The sequence below is a fragment of the Saccopteryx bilineata genome, chromosome 5 (assembly GCF_036850765.1).
Source record: "Saccopteryx bilineata isolate mSacBil1 chromosome 5, mSacBil1_pri_phased_curated, whole genome shotgun sequence".
NCBI classification, from domain to species: domain Eukaryota; kingdom Metazoa; phylum Chordata; class Mammalia; order Chiroptera; family Emballonuridae; genus Saccopteryx; species Saccopteryx bilineata.
In genome coordinates this window covers 162,401,303-162,427,350 of record NC_089494.1, presented here as the reverse complement: position 1 = coordinate 162,427,350, position 26,048 = coordinate 162,401,303, and the positions used below count along the sequence as shown (strand labels likewise).

General features: G+C 40.4%; 1 protein-coding gene across 1 annotated transcript; it reads right to left on the bottom strand.

The window, feature by feature from the left end:
* Positions 1–2,545: 2,545 nt before the first annotated feature.
* LOC136306956 (aldo-keto reductase family 1 member C15-like) lies at positions 2,546–24,194 on the bottom strand. Its single transcript, XM_066233908.1, has 10 exons — positions 24,177–24,194; positions 18,186–18,324; positions 13,563–13,730; positions 12,572–12,688; positions 11,223–11,300; positions 9,908–10,030; positions 7,536–7,645; positions 6,599–6,764; positions 4,680–4,762; positions 2,546–3,091 (listed from the first exon to the last, which is right to left on the bottom strand). The coding sequence occupies exons 2-10, from the start codon at positions 18,270–18,272 to the stop codon at positions 3,049–3,051; spliced, it is 975 nt and encodes a 324-aa protein (XP_066090005.1). The 5' UTR covers positions 18,273–18,324; positions 24,177–24,194; the 3' UTR covers positions 2,546–3,048.
* Between the last annotated feature and the right edge of the window lie 1,854 nt (positions 24,195–26,048).

Genomic DNA, 26,048 nt, shown 5'->3' with positions numbered 1-26,048 from the left:
CTTTTTTACTCTTTTTGTGTTTTTCTCTTTCTTTTTTTTTCTCTCCCTCTATATTAGATTCTTTTTTTCTCCTTTACTTTTCCTCTCATTCAATCCTCAATGATGAACAAATTATTTTATCTGGGACTCAAATTTTTCTTTGTGGTGCTTTGGGGGTTTTTTACTTCACTTTTTTAACTCACTAGCAGTGCTCCCAACACTGGCTCTCCATTTTATCTAGTTCTTGCTCCACTAAATACAATAGTAATTTTTAAATTTTTCCTTTTTTCTGTTTCCCTCTTATTCCTCTCATCATATCTCTTATTTAACCATTACCTAAAAGCAAATCATTTTATTCTTGACCCAATTTTTTTCCTTTTTTGCATTTTGTGGGTCCATACCCCCTTTTGCCCCTTTATCACTTTTCCCCAACTCAGGCCCTCCATTATAGGTAGTTTTTGTTCTATTTAGCATAACATAATTCACAGTTCACCACATGATTTTCTCAAGAAGGAGGGAAGAGGAGAGGAGAGGGAAAAAAAGGGGGGGAATAATAATTATTTTATTCTTTTTTATTTTTTTAACTTTTTATTCTTTATTAATTCTCATTAATACTATCAACAAAACCACCCTCAGATGCCATTAAGGAAAAGGAAATCAAATATCATGGATACAAAAGACAGAGAGGTAGCACAGATAGATGAATAAAAATCTATGGAGAAAAAATTTAATATATTGGAGCTAAATGACAGAGAATTTAAAATAGAAATCCTAAAAATACTCAGAGATATACAAGAAAACACAGAAAGGCAATTTAGGTAGCTCAGAAAACAACTCAATGAACACAAAGAACATATTACCAAGGAAATTGAAACTATAAAAACAAATCAAACAGAGATGAAAAACTCAATTCACAAGCTCAAAAAAGAGGTAACAAGCTTAGCTAATAGAACAGGCCAGATAGAAGGTAGGATTAGTGAAATAGAAGACAACTTGAGGCACAACAGAGAGAAGAAAGAGACTGAAAAATTAGTTCAGTAACACCAATAGCAAATCTGTTTATTTTTTATTTATTTTTTATATATTTTTTTATTTTTCTGAAGTTGGAAATGGGGAGGCAGTCAGACAGACTCCCACATGTGCTCGACCAGGATCCACCCAGCACGCCCATCAGGGGGCAATGCTCTGCCCATCTGGGGCGTCACTCTGTTGCAACCAGAGCCACTCTAGTGCCTGAGGCAAAGGCCATGGAGCCATCCTCAGCACCCTGGCCAACCTTGCTCCAATGGAGCCTTGGCTGGGAGGGCAAGAGAGAGACAGAGAGGAAGGAGAGGGGAAGGGGTGAAGCAGATGGGTGCCTCTCCTGTGTGCCCTGGCCAGGAATCAAACCCAGGACTCCTGCATGCCAGGCCGACGCTCTAGCACTGAGCAAACCAGCCAGGGCTAATAGTAAATCTGTTCAAAGGAGAAATATTGAGAGTATATATTTTTATTTATTACTTAACCTAATCTAAACAAATAAACTCCCTGGGAACTAATAGGAAAAAAAAAGGAGAGTCTCGCTGACTTCAATTATTTTTTTCTTAATGTATTGATTTGAGAGAGAGAAGTAAGTAGAGAGAGAGAGATATCCATTTGTTGTTCTACTTATTCTATGCATTCATTGGTTGATTTCTACATGTGTACTGATTGGGTATTGAACCTGCAGCCTGGTGTATTGGGAAAATGCTCTAACCAACTGAGCTAGCCTAATCAGGGAAGACTGCATCATTTTCTTCACATCACTGTCAAGGATCATGAAGGACATAAGATTTTGACCTGACTCACAAGCTAATAAATGAGCATGCATGAATTCATGGGTGCTGGTAGAAGGCAGTTTGTGACTCACAACAATATCTGTAGCAAAGTAATAGCATTTTTTTTTCCAGCTCTGTTGAGATATACGACAGTTGACATATAACACTTTGTGAGTTTAGAGATCATGTGATGGTTTGATGTATGCATACTGTGAAATTATTTCCCACAATAAGGTTAGTTGGGCTACTTCCTTGAGCCCCCATTTTTACAAGGGTGAAATGAAAGAGCTCAGAAGATTACTGAAGAGGCAGTGGGTTGAGTTATAGGAGAAAAATCTGGATCCATGAGAGTGAGCATTAAGCATACTATCCTTTTTCTGGGAGGCAGTATTTTCTTTATATTATTGAATAGTGCCTTCCTTTCTTTGAAGGGAGCCATTTGGTTTCTAACCCAAGGCTATACAAACTTCTTGAAAAAAAAGCAGTGTCTCTGCTTATCAAGTGTACAAAACCCTGAGAGCCTATGCAGACTTATCTCCAATGGGCACTCCTCAGTTCAAACAGCCAAACACTTTCTGTCTCCTTCATAGTCTTCTTCCTTCACTGGACTGTAAACTCAAAACATTTCTTATTCTAATTTAATTCTTTCTATTTTACTTACTGATAAAACAATGTCTGGCACATAAAGAACTTTCATTGAAAATATGTTGAATGATAAACAAATGGCAAAATGGGCAAGATAATCACAATGACAAAATGTAGGCAGATGATTCTTAAAGTGAATATATTAATAAGATGCACTGCTTTACAACACTAAAATATAATACTGAAATTTTTTAACAATAGTTGATTGTTTGGAAAAATATTTATGCTAAGTATTAAAAAATGTATAGAACCTATAGTTTAAAATTATTTAATTTTGTATATAAAGACACACATACACAATTTGTATAGAAAAATTATAAAGGAATATGAACCCAAAATTTCAGAATGTTTAAATAGGCTAAGTATAGGTTATATTTATTCTCTTTCCTTTATATTTTATTGTACAAATTTTCTGTAATTTGTATGTATTATATATTTTAACTATCAGGAAAACAATCATCTTTATTTGGAAGTATTTATTATAACATTTAAAAATATTTCAATAGAAAAATGGCATGGTGCCTGGAACTACAGAACTGCTTTTAATCACTTCCACCAAGTGCAGGAATCCTCTCTACACCCTTAGAAGCAAGAGATGCTGGTGGGACTCATGGTGAATAGCTGATGGTCAATATTCTTCAGAAAATGGGTAATAAGGGTGATCAGCAGCACTGCAAGAGAAGAGAGATATTCCTTTGCTAATTCGGTCCCAGCTGTCAAAGGGAGGTTTCTGTGGATGCAGTCAGGATGGGCCAAAAACTCTTCAGGTTACAACCACAGCCGTCCTTCCACCTCAACACGCACACATGCAGCTCCTGGTATATGTGCCTGATTCCCACACTCGCGTGCAGTAGATCACAGTTAGCCACAGGATGTAAGTGCTACAGCTAAAAGGTGATGGTTATTTTGGCCCATGTGTCACTTTTGTCCCTGGATTATCAGAATGCTAATAGTAAAAGTCTGCTGCTCTTTTCAACAAATTTATTTAATAATTCAGGCTCCCTCCATTAAAGAACTTCTACTCTCTTGAGGAGATGAGATGTTTGCCTACATGACCATACCTGCCAAATGTAATTACTGCTTTCAGAAATTAAGTTGGTATACGCCGCTGGAGTCACTAGGGTCAATTAATTTCAAGATCCATTTATACTTCAGTTTGGTCAAATTACATAACTGAGAAAATGGATTTTCTGATAAGGATAAAAGGCCAGTGGAGAGATACATTTGGAAGACACGGATGGAGAAGTGGGAAAGGAATGTGCAGTTAAGGAAAAATGCCACTGGCCCCTCCAGGAGGAGGTAGAAGCAGGTGCACATTATGACATTCCCACACTTACCTTCATGGGCCCCTCCTCCATAAAAATATTAATGTTACATTTTACAATTGTGTTAAGACACAAATAAATAGAGTTCAGGCTGGATTCATTATTATATGGTCATTAACAATATAACCATGTTTTTTTCCTGATTTTAAAGAGAATTCTAGATGAAACATTTTTATAGACTGCTATTAAAATAACATATATGAAGCCACCTTAAAATGAGCCTTGCATGTCTAAGCCTCAAAGTTCTGGAATGGTAAAAAGGGAAAAATGTCCTTGGGTCTAGTCCTAAACAACATTGGATCCCCACAAAATGTTTTCAAGGAGAAGAACAAAGTAGTTACTATGAGTAGTGGGCTGATCACCACTAGACTGAAAATTAAAACCATTGTTTAGAATTAACATCAATTCCTTCCTTCTCTGGATGTAATTATTGTTCCCCTTCCTCATAAACACCCATTGCCTTTGTCTCTCATTCCGAATGTTATTTGGGCTTCTGCCTATATTTATGATTCCCAAATAGCTACTCTTAATTATCTCAATAAATGATTGTTGTTTCTTACTTTGAATGGGCTTTTATTTTTAGATTAACACCTGAGAAAGTACTGTGGGCCATAGGTACTGTGGCTTCTGTGTCAAATGGGTAAGTCACAGCTGGGTGAAGGCATATCAGTCACTGAATTGAAGGCATAAAAATAAAAAATTCACTATGGTGCAAACTTTGGCCATTTACCAATGGTATGTCCTGGGCCCCACTCACTTTTCTGTTAGGTCAGAAACTAATCCTGGAATAAACTTCTGGTCTCATGTCTCTGAAAGCTCTTGTTTTTCTACACCAGAAATTAGGCCTGTATCCCTGATTTAAAGAAGCCGAGTAACCCTGCTAATCTGCCTGCTACAGAAAACAGTCTGGGAAAACAACCTAAAAATCACTTACAATGCAAGTTTAAAATATCGGTAATTTTTGTTGAGGCCGTCAATGGCTTTCATGTCTTCTGGAGTCAATTCAAAGTCAAAAACCTGAAAGGAAAGAAAGAGCTACATTAAACTCTCCCCAAGGCAGCTAGCCTCCACCTGGGAACTGAGCACTTTCTGGCTGGACAGAGACAGGAGGGCACAGGGAAGCGTCCCTGTCATCACTTCCGGGTGTACCGGCCTGAGAACTCTCCTCCTGGGTTCTCCACTCCTCCTTTCCCATTCCCTCTCCTTCTCGGCTCCACTTCACAAAAGAAAGACTTATGTAACACATCGATCCCAAATCTTTCTAGGAGAATTGCTTGAAACAGAAACAGAAAAAGGAACCTTTTTATTTTTCTAAACACATAGTTAGACAATCTGGACAAAATACCTGCTGACTGGACCAAACTTGAGCCTGGTTTCTGCCTCCTGCAAATATCCCCTAAAATTTGATGTGGCCTAGAACTTAAGCAAGTTTCGAAGGAAGAGCAACCCCTGTGAAGGCCTCTCCAAGAAATGTTGACATTTTGAAAAGTATTCTCTGATCAACTATTCAACCATACACCTGCTCATTCCCTCCCCTATAATGATTACTCCCCTATGAAAAAATCTTTCTGATTCATCTACGAGATACTTATAGATTCAACATTCAGGGAGTTCTCCCTTTTGAATAAAGTCTCTCTTACTTAAATCCAGTTTTATTTTTATTTGATGATACAAATTTACTCTCCCCTAATAGAAAGTCAATAATAGCAAAGCAGACTGATCTTTGATAAAAATAATAGAAATATTAAAGCAGGAAGCACATTACTTCATCCAGGGAACAATTTCATAGAAAACTCAATGCTCTATCTATCTATATCTATCTAATTATCTATCTATCATTTGTTGCTCCATCTTTTATTCATCTTAAAAATATACTCCAGAAGTAACTTGGTTGTCATGGAGATATATATTAATGTGTTGAGTTGAACTAAAAATAATAATAATAAAATAATATAAAAAGGGATATTTTTTGTTTAGTTTAACAATGAGATTTAGATTTGACTATTAGATATTTCCATAAGTTGAATAAACAAAACCTACAGCTTCAAGATTTTCAAGTATACACATGATAAATAATATGCTTTAAATGTTATCTCTTGCAAATATTATACTTATGATAAAATTGATAACTCTTATTTCAAAATGGGATAAAGTTCACATAGTTTCTCATGAGGTTCACAACAAAATAAGTGAAGATCACTGATTGATATAAGGGACTAGAAGATACATGAGGGAGAATTTAGGGGAAATTTTTATTCATTCATCAGTTTATAAACTTATATGTAGCTTCCTACCTGTCAGGAGTTTGCTAGGGCAAAGATGGTAAAAGATGACCCAGAGGAAGTAACAGCATTTAGGATCTCACTGTCTAGAGAGCATACTGACATAGAAACAAGTTTAGTTTAATAAGGAGAAAACTCCCTAACACAGCCATGCCAAGTACAATGGTGAACCACAACTCTGCTGGTTCACAGTGTTTCAGCAAAGCAGCTAATCTTATTCAGGTTTGATACTGAAATACAAATAGGGATTCATTTTGTAAAGAAGAAGAAAGAAAAAAATCAGGGTTTTAAAAATTCTTTTCTGCATGTTAAGACACCTAAAATTGATGAAAAAACAAAGATAAAATATACTCAGAGTCACACACCAGGATGCCACAAAGCCAGGCTTAGAGGCCATAAAATCTAGGACTGTGAGGCCAGTGCTCTCTCTACCACTCTCCCAAGCTGCCCCCACAGCACAGGGAGAAATGCATGGGAATAAGTGAACATGGGTACATGCTGAAAGGTGACAGACATGGCCCCCAGTACAGCACCCATTCCTCAATCTGGAGAGACGGTATTTAGTCTGTACCTGGAAGTTCTCTTTGATTCTCTTCTCATTGAAGCTCTTGGCCAGAACCACCACTCCCCGCTGCACTTGGTAGCGCAGGGCCACCTGACCTGCACTTCTATTGTGTTTCTTGGCAATGGCATTCAAGGTTGGGTCCTCCAAGAGAACAGGGCTAGCCTTGTCCACCCTGTGAACAAGATCAGAAAATGGAGATTTGAAGGATGTAGAACTAGAAATGGAGAGTGTGCTGTCCCTGTGTCCTCAATTTCCCAGACAATTGAAGAGAAACATTTGTTATGCAATATATCCATTTGTCAACATGTACAGCTAAGATTTATGCATGACAAGCTGTATAAATTCTATCATAAAATCACTTTTAAAAATATTTTTGGGGTGGAATTTGAAGTTGATGGATGCATGTGTGAAACAAGAATGAAAGAACATCGATGACTGGAAGTTCAGTGAGGGTACTTGCTACACTGTTGTGTTTGCTTTATTTATGTTTGATGTTTTCTATAATAAAATGTTAAAAAGTGCCTGACTGGTGGTGGAACAATGGATGGAGCATAGACTTGGGACACTGAAGTCACAGGTTGGAAACTCCCAGGTCATCAGCTTGAAAATAGGCTCACAGGCTTGAGCATGAGATCATCGATACAATCCCATGGTCTCTGGACTGAGCTTAAAGGTTGGTGGCTTGAGCCCAAGGTCATTGGCATGAGTAAGAGGTCACTGGTTTAGTTAGAGACACTCCAGCAACCCCACCCTGCTGAAGGCATACATGAGAAGCAATCAATGAACAACTACGAGATGATGCTTCTCATCTCTTTTCCTTCCTGTCTGTGTCTCTGTCTCTCTCTCAAGCACACACTTAAAAAATGTTAAAACCTAATTTTATAAAAACTGTTTCATCACCAATAGAGATGCTGACATAGGTTAACGCTGATATTCTCATTACCAGTTTGGGTCTCTTTGGGTCCCCAGGGCACTGTAGGCAACAAGAACAATGTCCTTCGACTTGCAGAATTCCAGGAGTTTGCTCTGGTTGAGGTATGGGTGACATTCCACCTGTGAATTGGCAGAATACATGAATTCCATGTGAATTTGAAAAGCCTTTGAAGGAATAGCCAACATATGCACCATATTTTCCAGGTTGGTCATTTTTTCATGCACCCTTTGAAATACCTTCAAATGCTATTGGTTTTCAGAAGTGATAACACAATATTCTTGTTAAATTTTTAGTGTTTATAATAATTAAAGACTGTTATACCCACATTCTAACCTATACATATGCTTTGCTACATAAAAATACAAGATTCCTTAGAAAAATGCTGGATTTCAGTACTGGGCAAAAGGCTGCAAATTGAGCTGAAACATTTTACATTTTAGAAAACTCAGAAGACAGGAAGGACACTGAGGGATGTGATCTGGAGAGGCATCTTCTGATTATAATGGTGATAATTCGATTATCAAAAGAAAGTAACTTCATTTGTTGAAATTGATGAATTCACAATTACATATATGTGATCCCCAAGTCTTTATTTTTAATTTCAGTTTACAAGAAAAACAAGACAGTAATGTGTTCAATTGTATCCCAGGGATCCATCAGTGAAGCCAATTGTGAGGAAAAGTTTAAAAGAAAAAAATGTCTAGTTTCTCTCCCAAATGAATTGAGAGAAGGAGAGAGAGAGGAGAAAGGAGTGAGGAATATATTTGAACATATTATGAGTTATTTTATACAAATAGATTCCTAAAGGTAAATTACTAAGAGATGAAGAGTGTAAATATCTGAATGATTTCTTGCATAATTTTCAGAGTTTTACAAAAGGGATATATAACTGTACAACATCATTATGCTTGAACATTGACAGCATTGTTATTTAAAAATACATATTTTGGCCCTGGCCGGTTGGCTTAGTGGTAGAGCGTCGGCCTGGCGTGCGGAAGTCTTGGGTTCGATTCCCGGCCAGGGCACACAGGAGAGGCACCCATCTGCTTCTCCACCCCTCCCCCTCTCCTTCCTCTCTGTCTCTTCCACTCCCGTAGCCAAGGCTCCATTGGAGCAAAAGATGGCCCGGGTGCTGGGGATGGCTCCTTGGCCTCTGCCCCAGGCGCTAGAGTGGCTCTGGTTGCGACAGAGCGATGCCCCGGATGGGCAGAGCATCACCCTCTGGTGGGCAGAGCGTCGCCCCCTGGTGGGCGTGCCGGGTGGATGACGGTCGGGCGCTTGTGGGAGTCTGTCTGACTGCCTCCCTGTTTCCTGTTTCAGGAAAAAAAAAATACAAAAAAAAATAAAATAAAAAATAAAAATACATATTTCTTTAAATTATGATTTATCCACTTCCTCACTTTGCACTGCTTTGCTTTTACCTAGCCTTCCTCCTTACCATTCTGAACCTGCTCCTGAGAGGTTTCCCAGGAACTCCACGTCATAAAATCCCACACCCTTTTCATCCCTAGGTCCATTGACTGCTCCCAGCAGGATTCACCCATGGCTCTCACAAACTTTTCCAGTGTCTTCTTTGGCTTTCCTAATACTACATTCTCCTTGTTTTCTTCCTCTCTGTCTGCCAACTTCTACTCAATCCCCTAACCAGAGCCTTAAATGTTGACTTTCCAACCCTTCCTGTTCATTCTATGAACTTCCCTAGGAAAGGGAATCCATTTCAATTTTAATTGAAAATTTAATTTTTTTTTATAGAGACAGAAAGATAGTCAGAGGGATATATAGGGACAGACAGACAGGAACAGAGAAAGATGAGAAGCATCAATCATTAGTTTTTCATTGCAAAACCTTAGTTGTTCATTGATTGCCCTCTCATATGTGCCTTGACCACAGGGCTACAGCAGACCTAGTAACCCCTTGCTCAAGCCCGCAACCTTGGGTCCAAGCTGATGAGCTCCGCTCAAACCAGATGAGCTCGCGCTCAAGCTGGTGACCTCGGGGCCCTGAACCTGGGTCCTCCGCATCCCAGTTCAACGCTTTTTCCACTGCACCACCGCCTGGTCAGTCGAAAACAATTTTTAATTGAGTTTAATTGCCACCCATAAAACAAGGACTCCCAAACATGTACCTCTAGCACTGAATGCCTGTCAGAGCTTCAGACCAACATTACTACCTGCCAACTTAGCCTCTCCACCTCAATATCTCCTGGGAAGCTCAAACCAGGAGATACTGAATGACGGAAGGCAGGATCTTCCCACTCCACTCAACTGTTCCTTCTCTGAAATTTCCTATCGCAATAAAGGAACAATCATCTATGCAGCTGACATCAAGAAAAAGGATGTGAAGAGCAGAAAGCAAAGAAGTTTCCATGGGCACAGGCTCACTTGGTTGCAGACGGGCTTGTACTTGAGCCCTGGCTTGTTCAGGATCATCTCCAGCAGCTTGTGATTGAAATTGGACACCCCGATGGACTTGGTTAAACCTGCATCCTTACACTTCTCCAGGGCCTGGGGAGAAAGGACATGTGTGGCAAACCTTTAGTGAAGTTTAGCTTTTCCATTTGACAGTGAACTTTTCAAAAACTGGAAATCTGTCTTAACATACATAACAATTTGGTTGAACCAAATAGTTTTATCACTTGAATATATTATTTCCTACGGTTCTTTATTGCTATGTACATATAGCTATGTCTTTGAATCTGTGACATGCACACCCAGGGCAATAAATAGACATTAAGATAATTTAAAATTCCACTCAGCTGCCTGCCCCCATCCACGGTGCATATTTTGCTGTTAGGCACATAATAGTTCCAGAACAAATGGTGTCATAGGTAAGGGCAAAGAGAAACACTTAGGTTTTCTACTGGTCAGAGGTTTTTCTGCTTCGTCTTTCTTAGAATGGTGAAACAAGTGAATAGGGTGTAGAAGGGCAGGCTTCACTCTCCTCCTGCTAAGGGGACAGCAGCTTCCCCTTCTCTGGTGTGTTTATCTGTCTTGGAATAGAGCTCTAATTAATTCCTCTAGAATTTGCTTCTGATAATGCTCTTTTAGGGCTTATAGCAGGGGTCTCAAACTCAACTCAGCATGTGGGCCGCAGAGCAAGATCACAGCCTTTCGGCGGGCCGCACTAGGTCTACAAAAGGCAACTGTTATGCAACACTTTTCTCACTGCAGTTGAAAACAAAAAAAAATCAGTACAACAAGCACAATCATACATGCAGTTTACTCAGTGTCACAAAACGACCAGAAACTATAGTTTGCATCACGACTGCTGTTAACTAAGCTAATATCTAGCTAGGATGCTAGAGAAATGAAAAATACAAGAAGGCCCCTAGGCTTACTTAATTTTATCCAAAATATTTTGAACTTTGTGGATTAGTCTGCGGGCTGCACAAAATTGTTCGGCGGGCCGCATGCGGCCCGCGGCCCGCGGCCCGCGAGTTTGAGACCCCTGGCTTATAGACTCAACCTGATCCATGGGGCAAGGAAACCCCTTCTTAGAGCCACAGAAGTTTACATTAAAAATAGACCTTAGCTCTTACTCCATTCCACTCCCTGGCTTTACAAGAGAGCACAGGTACAAAGGCATTCACTGACTTGTCTGAGGGAAGACAGCAGATAGGGCCACAACCCATATCTTCTGACTTGGTGCATTGATGTTCACCTTGACACAGTGCCATTCGATGGCAGTAGAACTTACCTCCCATGTGTCACACAGGTCCACAGTCTCTAAAATAAAGTTCCCACTGGCATCCTTTGGAAAGAGCTCCTCTCCAGGCTATAATACAGAGGGGAGAGAGAATGAAGAAGAAGGATATTTTGAAAGAATGGTTTTCCTGGTGCCTAAGTAGCTTGGACCAAACTTCAAGAGGCTGTTATTACTAAGCAGAGAGAGAATGAGAGAGATGTGTAAGAAAAGACAGTGGGAGAAAGGAAGATCAGAATCACCTGAAAGATTATAGCAAAGTACCTTGTCCCCAACCACATCCAACCTTTTACCCACCCTCCAAAAAAATAACAAAAACTTCACTAAGAATGAGTTCTCCTAGAGTCAGAATTGATTATGTTTCACAAGGACAGCCTGCTTTGCATGATGGGACTTTCCCCTACTAGTAAGAATGTGTTTTAGTTCCAATTAATGATAACCCAATCCAGACAGTGAGACACCAGATGTGCTCAGCAAATGTCCACTGTGATGGGAGGCTGGACCAGCAATGCCCAGAGGAGCCCAGTTGTGCAATATGGTTCACCCAAAAGTGCTTCCCTTTTGACTAAACGGAAGTATCATATACAAGAGACCCTCTCCTTAAAGACATGTGGAATTCCCATTGTGTCTCTACTATCTTTTGTAACTCAAGTTTCTTCAGGACCCTCATCACGAAGGGCCTACAGACAGAAGCACATGACCTAGACATAAGGGCAGTGTTCTCAAAGCTTTGAGTAGAGGCAGTAAGACAATGAATTTCCATCTTTCTGTAGACTATAGGATAAGAATAAAATGTCTTGATAGTGAGGTGACACAACTGTCAAGGAGAGTCGTAAATCTTTTAGCAGTTCTATCCAACACACTCACATCTACCTCTCTCAGGAAGATCCCCTCAAAACTAGGTGGAGTGAAATAATAAAAGTGCAACAGCAGTGATGAATATTCTTGAGCATAACAAGGAAATCAAAAGCTGACTTTCAGTCAGAGCAGGCGGTCACACAGTGGATAAAGTCTTGGACTGGGATGCGAGAACTCCTGTTCGAGACCTCGAGGTCACCAGCGGAGCACGGGCTCGTATTGTTTGAGTAAAGCTCACCAGCTTGGACCCAAGATCACTGGCTTGAGCAAGGGGTTACTCGGTTTGTTGTAGCTCACAGTCAAGGCACATATGAGAAAGCAATCAATGAACAACAAAGGTGTCCCCAAAAAAAGCTAATGATTGATGCTTCTCATCTCTGTCCATTCCTGTCTGTCTGTTCCTCTGTTCCTATCTACTCCTCTCTCTGACTCTCTCTCTGCCTCTGAAAAAAAAAAAAAAAAAAAGGAAAATAAAAAAAGCTGACCTTCATAGCTATTGGCAGATGAATTATGAAGAGATCTACATAGTCCAGTTGAAGTTTCTTCAGTGATCTTTCCAGGGCCTGTCGAACCAATTCTGGTTGAAAGAAAGTAGTCCAAAGCTGCAGTAACCAAAAGAAACAAACAAACAAAATGGCTTATGACTCACACAATTGGAAAACAAATTAACATCATAGTTAAGAGACAGTGGCAATCTAAAAATAAGTTCTGGGGCTAACTTTATGTTACTTAGTATAAATGAGGTTCTTAGTATAAATGAGAACACTGAGATTTACTTGAGTGATTGTAAGAATACTGTGAAGGAAACTTCACTGGGCTGGGAAAAGTAACCTAATTGTTTCAAGGATTAGAAAACTCATGTCCGAAAGGAGAGTCAAGGAATGTCAGGCAAGAGGAAGTAGAATCTACTGCCCTACATAATAAATGCCTGGAAACAGGGCTGCTGAAAGGTCCACATCCTGGAAACGAGTCATCAGTGACGTAGACACACACAGGACCATTCAACAATCTCTATGTTGGAAGCAGGGTTTTCCACAGAGGAAATTGTTACAAATTTTGGTAAATCAGTGCTGCTTTGGGAACAGTATTTCTTAGTCTGGCTTCTCTCTTGGGATAATATGTCAACCTCACTTGGATATGTCCTGAGAGAATTTTCTGGAGAATGAAAGGCATGGACCACTCTACAGTGGCTTGGTCAATTCATAAGCAGGGAAGAAAGGTAAGTTTCTTTATTCGGGCTTGTGTTACAGGTGAATGCTGGCCTGTGTTTGGAAAGACTGAGCAATCATGTCCCACCCTTAACACATTCCAGGGCAGAGCAATGATTTTCTGCTTTCTGTTTTTATATATTAGACTTTTACACTGTTTCAAGGTAAATAAATATTAATAATTCAAATCGAGGCCAAAGTTTGTCTTTTTTTTTCCCAAATAACACATCTGGTCTGACAGTGACTTCTCGTCCCTCGCCCACAGCACCTTGGTGGTGTAGAATATGTCCTCTCTCTTCACTGTGCCATCCGCAATCTTCTCTCGGATAGCCTTGCCGACCTCCTCCTCGTTTTCATAGACGTATGCTGCGTCAATGTGACGGAAACCTACATCAATTGCCACTTTGGTGGCCTCAGTAACCTTGCTCTTAGGAACCTGTAACATATGAATAAGGAGGGTTGGCAGTTGGCCTGATTCAAAGAGAAGCAATTTATTTCCTTAAAACATGTTCACCTACTGTTTCTACATGTATCTTGTTCCTTGTTTGATGGGGCAAGACTTGATAACAAACCTATACTCTGGGGCATGGATTAAACTCCAGTATAACCTCTAATTTAAAATGAATTAGTGAAAATGGTTTCTCCATGCAACCTGGACAATCAAACCATTCAATACAGAATTGTTCAACAGGCCCAGAAATGGAATAGCACCCAGCACACCCTCTCATCCTCACTCTCAGTTTGCCACTTGGGGGATTTATGTTGCCTATTTGCTCAATTTTAGGATCTTCCAGATTTAGGGATCTGGTTCCAGTGGGGAAAATTTTCTTAGATGACACAGAAAAGATTCTGCGTAAAGCAATGCCATGGCTTCTCCCCAGTCCTTCAGAGTTCATGTGCCAGGAGACCCTGAGTTTGAAACGGAATGACTATATGAACAGTGGTCATTAATCCTGCTTTTCAGAAGAAGTGTGGCCCCTACAAAATGGTGGTAAGGAGGAGCATGTCTAGAGTTCAGGAAAGTCACTAGGGCAGCTCTTGGTGCTTCCATGCCTGGCAATAACCATAAAAGAACAATGTTACCATTTACCACCAGGCGTGGTAAGCAGTTGCTCAGACCTGGTAATGATTATCCCATTAGACAAGCAGCTTAGGCCAACAGAGCATGACTGGGATCTAAGATGGCTGGCACAGGGGGCAAGGAAACTTATAATGGCCTTGAACCCAACTGGAGCTAGTCTTGGCTTTGTTGTCGTTATTGTATACATACATAGACAGATTATTTAATGACAAGATCATGAATATTTTTAATATTATCTGACCTTTTAAATTAATTTCCCATTTTCCACAGAAAAACATTAGAACTCCTCTGCCTGAAGTTCATATTATTTACATCGGGCAATGTTTTGTCCTTCTGTCTTCAGTCCTCTGTGCCTTCTGTTTCACTATGGGTGGTGGTCAGGGGAGAAGCAGGCTACGTGAGGCCGCCCCTTGATCAGCATCAGATCTTTTGTGAGCACACTGAAGTAGAAGCATACCTCTTTACTTGAATGAAGCCAACCCCACCATTCATTAGAATGCCTGTGTCTGACATCAGCTTTGCTTAAGCTCAGCTCACCTCCTCCTTGAGGCCTCCCCAGATAACCCCAAGTCACATCACCCTTCCCCATTCTAAATATCTCCACTTCCCCTGGCATTTAGAGATGTAATATCGAGCATTGTTAGGTAGCTTTTCACTTTGCATCAAGTGTCTTTATCTAGTTGTCAAAATGCCAGAGAAGCAGAAATAACTTCGGGGCCAACTCCCTTCCTGCTAGGATAGATTTTAATATCAAGTAGAAGTTTACTCTTGACTGTGAAATTGGTTAATAATTGATTTAGTAATTAATAATTACATATTCTACCTGGATTGTATTGACGGTCATACACATGAAATTAAAAATATTGTTCTTGTCAGACCACCAAGCCAAACACTGGTTTATTAACTTTAATATTTATTTTAGCCTCTAACATCACTAAAATCAACATGTTTTTGCATATACAGGGTTACATGAGGCTGTCCTCTGGTCAGCATGGGAACTTCTGTGAAAAGACTGAGAGGACAGGACACCTGAGCCAAATCCAGGAAAACCTAAAGCAAGAGCGGGTGGACACGGAAGGAGATGCCCAGAGAACTGGCAGCTGCTTCTCACCTCAACACACAGCGTCAGCCAGACATTTACACAGCCTGACTCAATTTCTAATGGTAGATGCCTAACTGACCAAATCTGAGACACTGAGTTTGCACATTTCCCAGAAAACACACCTGACAAAACAAAAGAAGACACATGCAGGATCCCTAGACCATGCTTCCTGTTCCTGCCAACACTCACAGTAAATAGTTGATGAGTCGGGGGAGTAGCAATTAGAAAAAAATCTGATGAGAGTGTGAAAGAAGCTTCTTTTTACCTTTCTACCTTTGTACTGTACTAAGCAGATGTACCTGTTACTTTTATTCTTCTGAGGGGGTTATGAGATGTTTTATTCTATTCTCTGTCTTTAACAACAGTAGTAAAAGTTGACTGTAACAACTATAAGATATAACTTGTGCTTAAGTTATAACAGTGGATACATGGACAATTATGTCATTGAAAATCAACTAGCCCTGTCTGACAGCCCTAGCTATTGATATTTTATGTCATAGCTCTACCAAGACGGAATGGAATGGTCTCTGTCACTTATGGAATAATCTCACTTATGCAACCCCAAATCTGCCCCTCCCCAACCTTGACCAGAGTGTGACACTTTGTGTTGCAGTTAACCATGGGGATGCATGAATAATAAATCTGATGAGAAGCACGATTTCGTCTACATTGTAACTTATGCCTCCTCTGGTTTCCTTTCTAAACGCCTAACACTTCAGGGCCTGGGCAGCTTGCTCTGTGGGTAAAGCATAGACCCTTTATAGCAGAGGCTGCAGGTACAACCTTTGGTCGAAATACATGCAAGAAGCAATCAATGAGTACACAACTAAATAGAACAACCATGATAAATAAGTTTAATCTTTTCTCTCTCTCTCACCCTTCTCCCTCTTTTTCTCAAATCAATAGAAAAATTAAACAAGTCAGTAAATAAGTAAATAAATGTCTAACCCTTGGAATAATAGTGGCTTCTTATACAATAGAGATTTGTTTGTTTGTTTTTTTAAATAAATTTTTATTAATGTTAATGGGATGACATTAATAATTCAGGGTACATATATTCAAAGAAAACATGTCTAGGTTATCTTCTCATTAAATTATGTTGCATACCCCTCGCCCAGAGTCAGATTGTCCTCTGTCACCCTCTATCTAGTTTTCTCTGTGCCCCTCCCCCTCCCCCTAAATCTCTCCCTCCCTCCCTCCTGCGTCCTCCCTTCCCCCACCCCTGGTAACCACCACACTCTTGTCCATGTCTCTTAGTCTCATTTTTATGTTCCACCAATGTATGGAATCATGTAGTTACTGTTTTTTTCTGATTTACTTATTTCACTCCGTATAATGTTATCAAGATCCCACCATTTTGCTATAAATGATCTAATGTCATCATTTCTTATGGCTGAGTAGTATTCCATAGTGTATATGTGCCACATCTTCTTTATCCAATCTTCTATTGAAGGGCTTTTTGGTTGTTTCCATGTCTTGGCCACTGTGAACAGTGCTGCTATGAACATGGGGCTACATGTGTCTTTACGTATCAATGATTCTGAGGTTTTGGGGTATATACCCAGTAGAGGGATTGCTGGGTCATAAGGTAGTTCTATTTGCAGTTTTTTGAGGAACCACCATACTTTCCTCCATAGTGGTTGTACTACTTTACATTCCCACCAACAGTGTATGAGGGTTCCTTTTTCTCCACAGCCTCTCCAACATTTGTTATTACCCGTCTTGTTGATAATAGCTAATCTAACAGGGGTGAGGTGGTATCTCATTGTAGTCTTGATCTGCATTTCTCTAATAACTAATGAAGCTGAGCATCTTTTCATATATCTGTTGGCCATTTGTATTTCTTCCTGGGAGAAGTGTCTGTTCATGTCCTCTTCCCATTTTTTTTACAATAGAGATTTTAATGACAAATACTCTAGCAAATACTTCCAGCCCCACAATCCCACAGAAGCAATTATGTTAGCTGTCCTCTCTTCCTGGCCATCAGAAAGAACAGAATGATGCTGACCAAGGAGCAGATGTGTCCAAGGAGAGTATCCAAATTTATATTCTGAACAAGGGGGAAATAAGACAAATTATGGTACTTACCCTGGCTAGCTATTTAGAAACTGAAGAAAATAATGTATTTAAAGTACTTGAAGTACATAGTAATCATTCTATGTACATTAAGTAACCAAAAAGTAACAGTAATATTGGTAATAATAGAGATAATCCACCTGCAGAATTACCATGTCTGACTCCTCAGAGTCAACAGCTCATATTTCCATTTATTTTATTTTATTTTTACAGAGACAGACAGACAGGGACAGACAAGCAGAAACAGAGAGAGATGAGAAGCATCAATTCTTCGTTGCAGCTCCTTAGGTGGCTACAGCAGAGCGAGTGATCCCTTGCTCTAGCCAGTGACCTTTGAGCTCAAGCCAGCAACCATGAGGCTATAATCCCATGCTCAAGAAAGTGACCCCCCACTCAAACTGGATGATCCTGTGCTCAAGCCAGTAACCTCAGGGTTTTGAAACTAGGTATCTGTGTCCCAGTACAGTGCTCTATCCACTGCGCCACTGCCTGGTCAGGCTCATCATTTCATTTAGAACAAAATCAGAGGTAGTAAAATAGAAGCCACACAAGTCCTTCCAAATCACACACTGTGTACTAGGCCCTTGTAGGCTGTTTGCATTAAACCCTCTGTTCCCCTGGGTTTGACTTACACCTTCAGAAGCAATAGTGCCAAGTCCAAGCACTGGCATGAAGTGCCCGTCACGCAGTTTCACAAAACGGCTACGTTTGGGGTCCATCACTGTTTACAGTCCTGGTGAAGCTGACTCTGTCTTTCCTTCCTTTTCTGGACTGCAACCGAAACAGAAGACAGGGCTTTAGTAATTTTATTCATACCAATCACAAGCAAGGCGGGACTGAGATGGCAGCTGGCCAGGGTTACATAATGAAGGAATGGATACACTGACTTCCTTGTTCTTTTAGCTCTCCACAGGCACAGCACGCACAGCTCCCAGAAACACTGTACAGAAATATAATACATATTGCAGGAGCTAACATGTTTCTCTAGCATCGCTCTCCCTGGATTCCTAAGTTAAAAAAGAAATAAATAAATAACCATGTCAATTTGTCTTTGATAATCACAGCAGACTTACTCCACAAGATGCAAAATAGTCATTAGGTTAGTCATTTTTATTTTTACTTCTTTTATTGATTTTAAATTGTGTTTACATAGATTCTAGTGTTCCCCCCAAGTACATCCCCCTCCCCTGTGTTCCCCTCAACATCCCCCTTGTCCCCTCCTTCAGTGCCCTTCTCCCTTCTTCCAGATTGCTCTTCTGCTCTCTGTAACGCTGTGTTATGTGTATATAATTTCACCAATCTCTTTTCCTTCTCTGATTCCATCCTATCATTCCCCTTCTCTCTGTATACTTTCCCTCTGGTCCCATTGATCCCGCCTCTGCCTCTATTCCATTCCTCACTTCACATTGTTCATTGGATTCCTCAAATGAGTGAGGTCATATGATATTTTTCTTTCTCTGCCTGGCTTATTTCACTTAGCATGATAGTTTCAAGGTCAGTCCATGTTGACGCAAAAGGTAATATATCCTTTTTCATGGTCCTATAGCATTCCATTGTGTATATAGTGGTAGTCAACCTGGTCCCTACTGCCCACTAGTGGGCTTTCCAGCTTTCATGGTGGGTGGTAGTGGAGCAACCAAAGTATAAATAAAAAGATTTAACTATAGTAAGTTGTTTTATAAAGACTTATTCTGCTATACTTAGTGAAAATCTGACATAAAGTACTTGGTAAGTAATTATTATTATATGCTTTAACTTGCTGTAACTCTGCTTTATAAATTTTATACTTCCCTACTTTATAAATCACCATTACTATGGAACCTGTGGGTGGTTAGAAAATTTTATTACTAACAGAGATACAAAAGTGGGCAGTAGGTATTAAAAAATTGACTTTCCCTGGTGTATATGTACCACAGCTTTTTAATCCACTTGTCCACTGATGGACATTTGAGCTGTTTCCAGATCTTGAAACTTGAGTTGTTTCTCACCCTTCATTTGGTCAAAAATACCATTAAAAAATTATTCAGAATTTCCTGAACAGACGTCCATGCCTGGTCCCAAGCACACACGTAAGAAAATTTCCTAGCAACACCCAACACTTAGTTCCATTATCTTTTTCCACTGTATCAAGACCTCCTTCCACCTTCTGATTCTGTATCTTGTTTCTTTGAATCATTTTGACAAGAAAAAATAGCCTGAGATCCAGGATGAATTTCTGTAGTTCTGCTTTCTTTCATCTACACCTCCTCCTAAAACAGCCTACTCATGTCATCCCTCCTTCTCGTCAGCCTTGTGAATTCTGACTCACCCTAAATGTTCGTGCTCCTGCCTACATCTTATATGATCTTGCTCTAGGGGTAATCACTCTTGTGTGTGCTCACATGGTGAGCAATTATGTGTTTTTGAACTACATCAATTAATGTAGTTCAAAAACACATATTAGAGAAATTATAGTCTCAACCTATCAGGAACTTCTGCTAGATAAAACCCCTAAATGATTCTTTGATTAATGGTAGCATTAGGCCGTGTTTCCCCATCCTGTATTCATTTGTGCAGTTGGTATGTTGCAGCCAAACACAAGATACAACATTTCAATTCATCTTATTTTCAACCCATGCCTCTGGCTGGTCAAGATCAGAATTCTGATTCCATTATTCTATGTATTTAGTATTTATCACAACTAAAAATGTAATGAGTATCCTTCTTATATTTTCTTTGTAAAATTAGGGCTAAGTCTTGTGTCAGATCATAAGAAAATTCTCACAATTGATGTTAATTGCCGTCAGTACATCATTCCACAGGTTATAAATTTGTCAAATACCCCCTTCAATAATCACCAGTATTTTGCCTTGTTTAAGTGCAGAGACAGTATTTTTTTTTCTTACTTCCTGATTCAGTAGCCCAAGAACTTTGTTAGTAAAATATAATGGGTGTATTTCTTCCTTAGTCAAGTCATACCAGGCTACCAGGCTCTCTGCTTTTCTTTCTAAAAGAACTCATTAAACTTCCATTAAACATTATCCTAAGACATTCCTAGAGGTTGATATCATGCCTGACAGCATATTGTTTTCAGAATCCATCTTCTCTTTGCAGCTGGAAAGATACTGTGTTTACTTCCAATATTTCTCCTCTTTTCTAAGGGTTCTCAGAGTTTACTAATGAGAGAGGACTCTCTCTTGGAGCTCATGGACCATTAGGGGAGCTGTGGGCACTTCCAGATGGCCTCAGTGGTTCCTGCCTCCCTGTATTCATGCCTTGCATAATACTCCATCCTTGAGTGTGGATAGTACTTGTGACCTGCTTCTAACCAATAAAATATTTAAAAGCAAGAATATTATTTCTATTATTAGGTTACACAATACTGTGATGTCTACCTTGCAAAGGTGACTGAGGGTCTAGAGGGACTCTCAATGCAGGGAGTGTTGCCTGAGAGGTGTGCATGCTCAGCCCCAAGCCTAGAGCCCCAGCCTAGAACCCCAGAGCCCAGAAGAAGTGCCTACACAGAATGTGGGGGTTAAAAGAGCCAAGTTTCTGTCTGTGAGAAAGAGAAGGAGCTCTCGGAGATGCAGGTGCTGTTTTAAATTGGCCATGCAGATAACCTTGTTCACGGCCACTTACCTGAGGCTCCGGTGGAGGAAGAACTGAGAGGAATACAGTTGCATGAAGAGAGTGTAAAGTTGGAGGCCCAGGGAGAGACACGGTGAGGGATGGCCACTGAAACCCCTGTGCCAAGTCATTCGGCAATCACCAACTTTCTTGGGAGGAGCAGCCCCCTCTGAGCAGCATCATTCTGGGAAAAAGCAACTGCTCTGCCCTCAGGAGTCTCTCCTGCCTCATCTTGTAGTGACTGGGTAGTTTGGAGAGGCCCGGAAGCAGGGAGCATGTCAGTTACTGAGTTTTCTGTGTTGAGGCCAAAGCTTTACACCACACACCCTTGAGACTAAGATTGATAATTCCACCACATGGGAAACTCAGTAGAAACTTTCCAAACTGCGGGCAGACCTCATCTCTGTGTCTCAGAGAACACACCCTACTGATGTCTGTGAAAAAAGTCTGGACAGACTGCACCTGGGGCTGAGGGGCGGAAGCACACCCACCACTCTTCCTATTCCACGAATTGCTGCAGGCTCTAAAGTCTAGAGTCTAGACTCTACCAGAGGTTTTTTTCAGTTGAGAGCCCAACAAGCCAGCAGATAGAGGCAGTAGGAGGCAAGACTCATGGCAACTTGGCCTTTTAAGCGGACCTTCCTTCACACCTAGAGTGAGTAAAAGCCAGCCTAGGTGTGCAGCTGATATTTCCATGTGCACCTGGGCCCAGCAGAGGCAGCCACAAACTCTGGATTGCTTATAGCTCAAAGAAGGTTGCTGAGGGACAGTCATAGGAAGTGTCTTTCAATGGTCTGTGCTGGGTTCCTGCCAGGGAGGCCTTGGGCTGGACACACCCAGTGGCCAGCTGCAGAGAGCATCAGTTCAGGACTTACCAACCCTTGCTATAATGATATCTTAAGGAAGGGATACTCACACCTGGCTCATCTGAGGCAAGTTTCACCCTCGTGATCAGCACTGGCACAGCAGCTCTTGTGCATTCGATAGGATGGAGCTTCACAGTCAGTCAGACTGGGTGCTAGATATGCTCTCCTGTGGGGCTAAATTTTACAGGGGAAAGATAGAGAGGCTTGGAGCATGGACATTTAATATGTGGGTCACTGTGAGCCTATTGTTGGATATGGGTGAGGGGCTTAGTGACTTTCTGGGGGCAGGTCACAGCCACAGGAGAGGACCCTCTCAGTCTTCTTCCTGTGACCATGGTCTCACCAGCTATAAAGAATTCAGCAGAAGGGATTGTCTGTCATAGCTAATCTGAACCTGCTGCTCACCTTGTTGGGGAGAAATAAAATTAGAGTATCCAGCAGTGGCTGAGGTATTATGGCCTGGAGTAAGGGCCATGTTCCCCATACTGAGCACATGACCAAGACACCCCTGAAGTAGAGGGTCCCACTAAAGTTGTATTCCCAACCTCAGCTGCCCTAACACACCAAGTGTGCAACCTGTAGAGGGCTTCATGTGTGGGCCAGTGTGTTCCCTCACTACAGTCTTTCTATAGAAGACTCTGTTGGAAGACCAGTCAGCTTCAAGGGAAGAAGAAGCAGCTGAAAAGTGGAGACAAGTCTTACAGAGTTTGGGTCTTTTACAGAGATGCAGTCATCTCTAAGCAGGAGGAAGCTGATTCTTTTACAAAGGTTGGCACCTCCCACACAACTGAGGCACAGAAAACTCAGATAGAAACAGTAAAAAGAGGATTAGCTGCAGACAGGTAGCTCACAGGATGTTACAAACAACAGCTGATGCCAACCCAAGAAGACCTAGAGCCAAAACAACTGGTAGGGGGTGGCAGACAGCACAAACCCTAAACTCAGCTAGCTACACAAGCAGCAAACCCAAAGGAAGAATCTAGCAGGCAACATACACTGTGGAGAATAAATACACCCAACAGGACAGACATTACACAGCATGTAATACACATGATCAAGGATGAACCTTAGAGCTAGCCAGCTGAAAGGATAACTGTACCCACGAAAGGACCAACTGCATTAAATATCCACATACAACAAGGGGAAAACAGTACCCACAAAAAGCATTCGTTGAACAAGGAGAACAGGTGGCCTGGAGATTATTACCAACATGCCCATCTTTTTCAAAAAGACACCAGGAAAATTTCACAGTCAAACAGCACTACATAATACACAGACAAAATGAGCAGATGGAGAAATGTGACCACAATGTATCAACAAAAGAAGTCTCCAGAAAAGAACTAAATGAAATGGAAGTAACCAAACTACAAGATGCAGAGTTTAAAATAATAATTTTTAGTATGGTCAACAACCTTAGAGCAAAAATGCATGGAAATAATGAGCACCAAAATAAAGAGCTAGCAAGCATCAAAATGGACATTGAAAGTATAAACAAGAGCCAGTCAGAAATGACAAATACTGTAAAAAAAAATGGCTGGGAGTTAGTCTGTTGTCCTGAGATAAGTCTCTGGTGCGAACTTTGGAATGCCAAGTCCTATAGGGGCAGAACGCTGCTCTGCAAGCACTGATAAAATTATTTAAAGGAAATAGCTGATCACTATGGCCTTTTGTCTACATACCTCAAAGGTATTAGTTAATTACCCCTCTCTGAACCTGAAAGCAGGCTCTGTTAATTTGCTTAATGAGAAAAGAGACCAATAAATACAATGAGGCTTCAGAAATCTGGGCTCTCAGTCCTAGAGGCTGGGAGTTCCTGCACCCATCTTTTCTGTATGTTGTGCCTTGTGTATTTTTCTTAAGTCCTTTAGCACCTTCCTTTCATGCATACCCATTCCTGAGCTGGACATGGCAAAATACAGTAACAGAAATGAAGACTGCTCTAGTAGAAACCAATAGCAGGCTGAATGAAGCAGAGGATCAAATCAGCGATTTAGAGGACAAGACAAAAGCACTGAAGCAGCACAGCAAAAAGAAAAGAGGCTCAAATAGACTGTGGAAACTCTAAGAGACCTCTGTGACAACATGAAGAGAAACAACATCCACATCTTAGGGGTTCCTGAAGGAGAAGAGAACAAACAAGCAATATAGAACCTGTTTGAGGAAATCATAGCTGGACTCATCCAATGCTGGAGGCGGCCATAGCTGGGGGAGGGGTTGATCCTTCCACACAATACAAGACTAAATTGTTTCCAGGTTACCCATTTCCAGACATCTCTCCAGCTCCAATCAGCCCAACAAGACACAGCTGAAAACAAGAAGTGGGGAGGACGGGCAGTAACTCTGGTCTCCATGGAGATCTGAGATACACCTCCCCCTTCCGAAGCTGAGAAAATACCCCACCCCCAGAGCGAGTAACTGACAGATCAGGCCTTCAGAGTCTCAGGTTACACCGGCCACATTTCTGTATACAGTTTCGAATAAGCCCCCTGCTGAGATCAGTAAACAAGATTACTACCTTGTTAAAAAAAAAACTGAGAAAAAAACAAACAAATCAACACTTCAAAGCCGCTCTACTAGAAAAGCCAAATCCAACAGTAAATTACAAATAAAATTAATACTCAGAAATCAGAGGCATTTTTATACACTAACAATGAACTGTCAGAAAGTAAAATTAAGAAAGCAATCCCCTTCACCATCGCAACCAAAAAAATAAAGTAACTAGGAATACATTTAACCAGGGAGATTAAAGACTTGTACTCAGAAAATTATAAAACACTGATAAAAGAAATGAAGGAAGATACAAACAAGTGGAAGCATATACCGTGCTCATGGTTAGGAAGAATAAACATCATTAAAATGTATATATTACCCAAAGCAATTTATAAATTCAATGCAATACCAATTAAAATACCAATGAATTACTTCAAAGATATAGAACACATATTCCAAAAATTTATATGTAACCAAAAGAAAAAACGAATAGCCTCAGCAATCTTGAAAAGGAAGAATAAAGTGAGTGGTATTACACTTCCAGATATGAAGTTATACTACAAGGCCTTTGTACTCAAAACAGCCTGGTACAGGCATAAGAACAGGTTTATAGATCAATGGAACAGAACAGATAACCCAGAAATAAACCCACACCTTTATGGACAACTAATATTTGACAAAGGAGGTAAGAGCATACAATGGAGTAAAGACAGCCTCTTCAACAAATGGTGTTGGGAAAACTGGACTGCTACCTGTAAAAAAATGAAACTATACCACCAACTTACACCATTCACAAAAATAAACTCAAAATGGATAAAAGACTTAAAAGTAAGCCATAAAACTATAAGCATCTTAGAAGAAAACATAGGCAGTAAGCTCTCTGACATCTCTCGCAACAATATATTTGCTGATTTATCTCCACAGCAAGTGAAATAAAAGACAGGATAAACAAATGGGACCATATCAAACTAAAAGCTTTTACACAGCTCAAGACAATAAGAACAGAAGACAAAGGCAAACAACACAATGGGAGAACATATTTGACAAAACGTCTGACAAGAGGTTAATAACCAAAATTTATAAAAATCTTGTAAAACTCAATACCAGAAAGACAAACAATTTAATAAAAAAATGGGAGAAAGTAATAAATAGACACTTCTCCAAAGAGGACATACAGATGGCCAATAGGCATATGATAAAATGCTCAACATCACTAATCAGAGAAATGGAAATTAAAACCACAATGAGATATCACCTCACACCAGTCAGAATGGTGCTTATCAACAAAACAACACAGAATAAGTGCTGGCGAGGATGTGGAGAAAAGAGAACCCTCCTGCACTGCTGGTGGGAATACAGACTGGTGCAGCCACTGTGGAAAACAGTATGGAGATTCCTCAAAACATTAAAAATCGAACTGCCTTTTGTCCCAGCTATCCCACTTTTAGGAATATACCCCAAGAACACCATAGCACTGTTTCAAAAGAAATGCACACCCATGTTTACGGCAGCATTGTTCACAATAGCGAAGAT